This window comes from Morone saxatilis, unplaced genomic scaffold, assembly GCF_004916995.1.
Source record: "Morone saxatilis isolate NCDOM2014 unplaced genomic scaffold, NCSU_SB_2.0 Contig19, whole genome shotgun sequence".
NCBI lineage: Eukaryota > Metazoa > Chordata > Actinopteri > Moronidae > Morone > Morone saxatilis.
Genome location: NW_023339751.1, coordinates 16,275,255 through 16,282,871, shown reverse-complemented (window position 1 = coordinate 16,282,871; position 7,617 = coordinate 16,275,255). Strand labels below are relative to the sequence as shown.

The 7,617-nt window shown below is 43.3% G+C and overlaps 2 protein-coding genes across 2 annotated transcripts in view; one reads left to right on the top strand and one right to left on the bottom strand.

Annotated features, from left to right (window-relative positions):
* The window catches only part of prepl (prolyl endopeptidase like), a 7,046-nt gene extending 6,467 nt beyond the window's left edge, over window positions 1–579 (top strand). The window contains exon 15 of the mRNA XM_035663702.1: window positions 386–579. Coding sequence (XP_035519595.1) covers window positions 386–463 — 78 coding nt within the window. The 3' untranslated portion in view covers window positions 464–579. The remainder of the gene's footprint in view (window positions 1–385) is intronic.
* Window positions 580–582: 3 nt separating this feature from the next.
* On the bottom strand, window positions 583–7,451 carry slc3a1 (solute carrier family 3 member 1). Its single transcript, XM_035663703.1, is given in 11 exon segments — window positions 583–1,100; window positions 1,210–1,335; window positions 1,693–1,875; window positions 2,746–2,947; window positions 3,276–3,400; window positions 5,455–5,574; window positions 5,918–6,043; window positions 6,159–6,304; window positions 6,415–6,594; window positions 7,024–7,351; window positions 7,353–7,451. Coding segments are annotated over 11 exon segments (2,067 nt in total). The 3' UTR covers window positions 583–668.
* Window positions 7,452–7,617: the final 166 nt, after the last annotated feature.

Below are 7,617 nucleotides of genomic sequence, written 5' to 3'. Positions count from 1 at the left end.
AACTTTTTAAAGTCAAGCTTTTTAAATGTGCATGTCCAAAGACACCTATAATAAGGCAAATCTGTTGTATTTGTTTATCCTCAATAAGTACTTTTGCTTGTTGACAATTGTTTTTAAATCCACTGCACAGCCATGCTGAAAAGTGACAATGGTGTTAAGACATTTTAAAGCCCCAGTGTAAAATATTGTGTGTAACAAAGGTTACATAAAAATACACTCACCAAATTAAAATGTTAAAATGATTAAAAGTTTCAGCTCGTTCTTCAGGGACCTGAATTCAGTCCAACACTTTACTGACATTGAGAACATATTCAATATGTTTCAATTATTTCTGAGACTGTTGTATAGACTGAGAAATGTCTCCTGTCTTTTCTCTCTCACACAGGAAGCCCTCAGGCTCTCATTCCTATACACGGAGTTGGGCCTGGACCCTCCTCAGCCTTCACGCAAGAGGAAGAGATAGTAAGGCTGTCAGGAATCAAATGACAATGACCCAAACATCGACCACAACAACTAGGAGGACACAATGGTGCCCAAATATTTAACAATACCAGTGGAAGAAAAGACAACTTCAACAGTGGATGTATCTGCAATGATCCTGTTTATTACAGCTTTTGACGTAAATCCTATACAGAGGAGTACATAAGGAATGCCATTGCCCATTCATATTAGCATTTATAAAGTATGTCCAGGGCCCCCAAATAGCAGGCCTTCTCAGACACGTAGCACTGTCTGGGGTGGTTGGGATTAAACCGAGTGTGGGTGGAGTACTGAATCACCAAACCCTCCCCTGCTTCTGTCAGGATCCGAGACTTTTGCAACACCTTGCCATCACTGACTTGGTTTGTGCTCATCAGCACCTTCAGCTGGTCTGGTAACTCAGGAATAGAGGAGAGATCTGTGACGACAGATTCTATACCAAAGTTAAGCACCATAAGGAAAGCTTGGTTAAGCCCATCCAGCTCTCTGAGGAAAGCAAAGACACTGGCATCAGCGTGGACGTAGCAGAACCACCCACGCTGAAGGGGGAGCTCTGACTGACGCAGCATGTTCAGGAAACGGTACTGAGCCAGAACAGAACTTTCATCTTTCTTCTGGACCTACAAAAAAGAGTGGCGAGAGAATGCATGATCTTAAAGGAAGGTAAACCTGAACAAGCTCAGATCAGATGTTTGTCCAGAGTTGAACACTACTAAAAGAGTTCTGTACCTCCACATTTATGCTTTTGTATTCAGGGTGTACAGGCAACCAGGTGACGTTGGTTTTGTTGTTGAAGCCTGCATTCATGTCACCACTCCACTGCATTGGAGACCGCTCAGGGTCCCGACTGGCACTCTGCAGTGAAAGGAGAGGAATCATTTTGGCATTTCAGCTTCTTGTGCCAGTTTGACAATGAATGTATAGTATATGGACACACTTTAATGTACATACAATCAGTTGCCAGTTTCTTAGCTACACCAAGACAAAACCAATGCAGTCTAAAATACAACAAACCTTGAAATAAACGATACCTTTGTGAAGATTAAATTTAGTTTTTGTTGAAATGGTTATACAGAGGTGGTGATTTAACTTAATGGGCTTTTATCCAGGCTGTATATACAGTAAACAGGCTTTTTCTTTTATACACCAATTTCACTTGGCAGACATTACAGTATTTAATGTTTTTTTCAGAGTAGTATGTACAGAACTGACCTTATTGTATTTGCCAGCAGGGTCCTGTATCTGACTATCTGTGACATTAATGTTCTCCATGCCGATCTCTTCGCCATAGTAGGTGGTGGGTGTGCCTGGAAGGGTCAGCAGCAGCATGTTGATGACACGAATATAGGTCTGACCAGCACTGGAGGCAATTCGAGGCCTGTCATGGTTCCCAACCTGATAACAGTGGTAACAGGTATGAGAAATACAAGAGGAGAGGTGAGTGAGATAACTTGGGAAGGAAGACAGCAGGGGGAAATTGAAGGGTTGGTGTCATGGAAGAGAAAGCTGAAGTTAAAAAGTGAGGGATACAGGATGAAAATAAAGTGAGACTGGCTGAGGTGGAGAAATATTGTGGGCTGTCACAGAGGAGTAAATGATGCTGAGACAATTAGTGTCACTCATACGGGAAACACGTCTCTGTGACAGAAGAACTCCTAATCCATTGGTAGCTGATCCCAGAGGGAAACTGAAGCACACATTGTTTTCTTAGTTATCTGTAGGTGGTAGGGTCTGATGCACATAGCATCTAAATGTTATTGTGTGTACCGAATCAGTTCACATTTTCTTTCTGGTCTCATCTAGTCACATGATCCACCTTATCACAGAGGATAAGGTAAACAGGTCAGTGTTAAAGTTTGTGTTTTTGTGATACTACTATCGTTTAATACTAAGCTTGATGAGCAATGTACAGCCTGTGTAATAAATAATAGCACATAAAAATATCTTGTGGTTATGAAAGAAAATGGAAGAGAAACACCAACTAACATTGAGACTGACCCAGCAGTCCATAGCTGAGATGGATAAAAGATGCTAATCTGAGGGTGTCAGCATGCATATCATTCAAATATCACAACGTGTGGCTCTTGCCACCCCTCGTCTTGATTTGACCTTGTGGTTCTTACCATTATAATGGAGAACAAAAGATCAAGCATAATCTGCAGTTATGTCTGTGGAAGGCTGATTATTTGGAGTCAATCCAATATCTCTCTCTCGTTTTTAAAGAAGCCAAGAAACTAATATGTAAATGTAAGTGTGGAGACTCACCACCCAGTTGGCCCATTGTCCCCTGGGCATGTTGGACATCCACAGGTGAACCAGATGTTGAACCCACAAGCCACTGGTGTTCTGAGGCAGGTCCAGCAGGTAAAAGTTAAAGGGGAAGTCACTTTCTTTAACCAGTGGAGTGCCATAGTACATCATGGTCTTGTCCACCTCGTGGTAATCATATGACTCCGTCACCATGAACCTGTTGTGTATGATAACATGCAAACTGATCTTCATTCAAGACTCGGCAAGTGAGTTCCTCTGATCTCTTTTATACAGTCCATTATACAAGATTATTGGCTTTTAACAAAAGTATTTATTAATGCCATAGTAAAATACAAATTTGTATCTGAAAATAGGAATATTAAATCTTTTAAATGAATGTTGCACAATCTTAATATTGTCTTGGATCTTAATTATGTCTTGGTACTATATATGTCTATATACATCTATGTATTAAGTAAGTAGTAAGAACATAACCCAGTGCCAACCTGTCCAATAGCATTATTGTATTGCTATAGCTCCCATACCTGTATCTGCCAGGCTCACGGCTGTAGATGTCCATCTCAGCCCTCCAGTCCCTCAGAAGGTCATGCAAGCCCAGCTGACTGGTGGTGTAGTCATGGTAGAGGTCCCACTCTGTGGTTACAGACTCCTGCAGTGTTATGAATACAAAGAAATGTGAGGTGATGTGGCTATTATTGGATTTCTGGCCTATTGGGTTAGTAGTGTTAGAGTCAGGTTTTGCATTTTGTTAAGGTAGGCTACTAGTGGTCCATTCATAGAAAAGCTTCCACCCTGAGATCATCCACTATAGTGCATTAAGAGAGCTCAACTGTAATTTCCTCTGCCCACTGGGAGTTAGGAGAGCGTGGGTGTAAATGCGTTCCTTTGTCAGGCCAAAGCATGGTGTCCTGTCACAGGCCAGGTATTTGGAAAATAAGTAGAAACCAGATACGGAAAGCGTAGAGGCCAATGACCAAGGATTACTATTGTGTGTAAGGAATGTTCATTGGGACATTATGTGTTGTAATAGTCTTAACAAAAGATGACAGGAATACAGAATACATTAAAAAAGAGACAGGCAGTCTTTTTAAATTATACCTGTGGGAAAATTCGACCCACTGGGCCCTAATGTGACAGCAAAGCACTAGGTTTACTATTTTAAGGGAATCAGCCGGGGAAACTGCTTCACTCCTGGAAGCTCTATTGAGGCACATTGACGTAATCCTCCTCTAAAAACTAACACCTAATGTGTGTGTTTTTTTGTGTGGGAGTAAGTCAAACACAGGGACAACACACAAACGACACACACAGGCCATCAATCTATTCACGGACATAATGACAGAGACAGCCGTGCTAACCACCAAACTGACGTGCAGCCACATGAGCAAACAATCCAGCAAACAGCCAGTAAAGAACATAGCGGGTCTGAATTTAAAGCTCAACCGTCATTAAAGCAGTAAAGATAACACACATAGTTGCTCAGTAATGATTAGTTGAATCATATGATAAAATTGTGGTAAAATCCTCAATATGCAAATAAACACACAGCTGTGACTCTACTTTTTGTAAATGCATAAAAAAAATATCTAATGCCAAACAGTGATACTAAGTTTAGTCATCAGTCACCACAAAGCACAGCTTGGCGTGGGATATTGCTTAAAAATGAGTAGTTCTCTAATTTGGCTGGACTGCCGCAACACTAAGTAGACAAGTCAGTCAGTACTATAGAGTTATTCTGCGGTGGTAAGTAAATCCCAGTGACTTGCTAATCCACCAAAATATGCCTATTTTCTACTAATCTTCCTTCTGTGAGAAATAACTCCAGCCCCAGTGGAACAAAAACTCTTTCTTAGGGAGCTTAAATCTGCATGAATGATGAACCCTTCAGATTCCAAGAACAGTGTTTTCTCCAGAAGGGGACTAGATGATCCTGACATTTAAGCCAGAGATAAAGGATGAATGATACATCATGTACAGTGCGAACTCTCCCACTCAGCTGAGCAGCATTATGTTTGTTCTACCAGCTACTCCAGAAAGCAAAGCTTCTGCCCACAGTGCTGCTTTTATCCCTCAGACCGTTAAAATCTGGACTCTGACATCTCACACGTTATATAAGTCCACTAAATAAAATCAGAATATAATTATATAACTGGATGTTACAGCTGAGATTGTTAACTAATCTGAACTTTGATCTTGTGAACTCGGAGGAAGAAGAGCTGCCAGGTGATAAGAGCACAATAGAGCTCTTCAAGTTCTTCCTAACCTTACTCCCTGAACAGACCTTTTGGATACTGTTTGTCACTTGTTATTGAAAATTAAACCTGACCATCTCATCAAAGCAAAGCACCCCCCTCAAAAACATGATCTATTTATCCAAAACGATGACTACAGCTGTGAAAGATTCTTCTGCAGCACCCTCAGAGCTCAGTCACTGAAATTAGATTTGATTGGAGCTGAAGCTTGAGGCCTTGCACGAGGTTAAATGTTTTTGGTAGCAGAGCGTCACACCTGCTCCGCCATTCGATACGGATCCATTTCAGCCGGCATATCAGACAGACCTTACCATCTTTGGTGCCCGCGTCGAGTCAACGTGAGGACAAACAGCTGCTAGAACTAAGCCAGCAGACATTTGCTGCCCGTTAGAGATAAACAATGGTACCAAGTGAGGTTAAATGTTATGAGGAGCAAATTGGTAACACTCACTGGTGGTTTGTTTGGGTCCACCTGTGGTTCATTCCTTAGGTGCGCAGCCTCCAAGATGTGCTTCACCGCATCCATCCGGAAGCCATCCACTCCTTTACCCAGCCAGAAATGGATAATATCCTAAAATAAAATAATAAATATCAAGTAATAAAACGGTTGTATCTTACACTAACTTCACCAGGCTCTTCATTCAACTACAACACAGGACTATTGAGTACAAACATGCTGTTGTTGTATAATGTGCTGTGTGTAGCAGCAGTTAAAAACACAAGGATTACCTGTCCTTGTAAAGTTAATGTGTAATCAGTTGACAATCCCACATTATTGCTGCATATTACGCAGGATTGTGGTGCAGCGGACAAGACCAAAGGGATGAGGACAACACTGAGATACAGCATGCGAGTCACCAAAAAAAACAAACGCTTTTAGAAATGAAACCATGTGTGCAGTCGAGTTATCTTACAATCATCTCTTGGCTGACATTTGGGTTCCTGAAGTTCAGGTCTGGTTGCTCTTTGAGGAACTGGTGCAGGTAGCATTGTCCTCTAACTTCATCATAAGTCCACGACGAGTTCCCAAACACACTCACCTGAGGAAAAGGGCATTAGGAAGTGTAGACATTACGAAACTACCCATCCGACACCAGCATTATAAAGAGAAAACTGTTTGAATTTCAAATTCAAGAGAACAGTTCAAGTACCAACCCAGTTATTAGGTCTGGGTACGGTTTCATTGCAGTCAGCCCAGATGTAGTAGTCCTTGTAATGAGGATCTCCAGTCCGGCTCAGGTTGAACCAGCGGTGTCGGTCACTTGTGTGATTGGGAATGAAATCCATGATCAACTTCAAACCTGGTGGAAACAGAAAGATTAGTAAAAGACATGCACCCTGCCATTGAGCCAACCCCCAAGACAAAACACGCGTTGATCCACCATCACTTCTCCCACCACGGAGTCCACACCTTTGTTGTGCATTTCAGCCAGGAGCGCTTCAAAGTCCTCCATGGTCCCAAAGAGTGGGTCAATGGCCCGGAAATCTTCCACATCGTAGCCAAAGTCCTTCATGGGAGAGCGGTAGAAAGGACTGATCCAAACGGACTTGATGTTCAGGTACTGGAAGTGATCCAGCTGCTCCTGAATTCCTGCCAGACCAGAGACATGTCAACAGTGATGAATACTGAATACTGAATAAATACTGCTGTACTTTTTCCCCAATGACCAGTCCCAGGACAAAGAAGAGCAAACCCTGTATTAATACTGATGCTGTCAACAGTTAACATTTGGGTCATATGGTGGAATAAATCAAACTAGTAAAAACCACAATAAGGAAGGGATCTGGAAGTAGACGTTTTCCTTCAATAATGAATAAATGATAATGTACCATCCTACTATAAGATAACTATCATTCCACTCTCACAATGGCTTAAATCGTGTTAAATTCATGTTATCACTGAGTGTGAGGGAATGTTTCCTTCTCTGGGCTGAAGGTAGAATAACACAGGGTCAGGGGGCCACGACTGTGTGGGTTGCAGGATTAATGACCGGTGCAGCGGGGGTCAGGAGCATCCTACCTTTGAGGTCTCCGACCCCATCTCCGTCGGAGTCTTTGAAGGACCGGGGGTAAACCTGGTACACCGGGGAGGTCTGCCACCAGCTCAGGCAGCGCGGCGACAGCGCGATCACCGTGGCGGTGAGTACCACCAGCGCCAGGGTGCAGACCACCGTCAGCCAGAACAGGATCTCTCGGGACACTCGGTACCGGGCCTGGGAGGAGTACAGCAGCAACACCTCCTTGGGCATCCCGGCGTACGGTTTGAGCTGCGTGTACTCCTCAGCCGCGTCCGGGTCCAGCTTCACCGCGGTGGAGTCCTGCTTCTCCCCGGGGACAGTGGCGGCGGATGGTGTCCGCCGCCGAGCCACCGTCGTCTGCATCCTGAAAGCCCGGGTTCCTGGTGCACTCCCCCAGCTCCATACTGCCGGTTTCTTTCTTCAAATTCATCTGATTGAGATTTTCTTAAGGAGGGGGAAACCTGAAAACAAACCGTGCTGGTTTAGCTCTCCTTCAAGAAGACCGAGTGGCTCAATGAGTAATTGATCTGCTGGTAAGAGGGTCAGAGTACACACACTCTCTCTCTCCTATCTTCTCTGTTTCTCTCACACACACA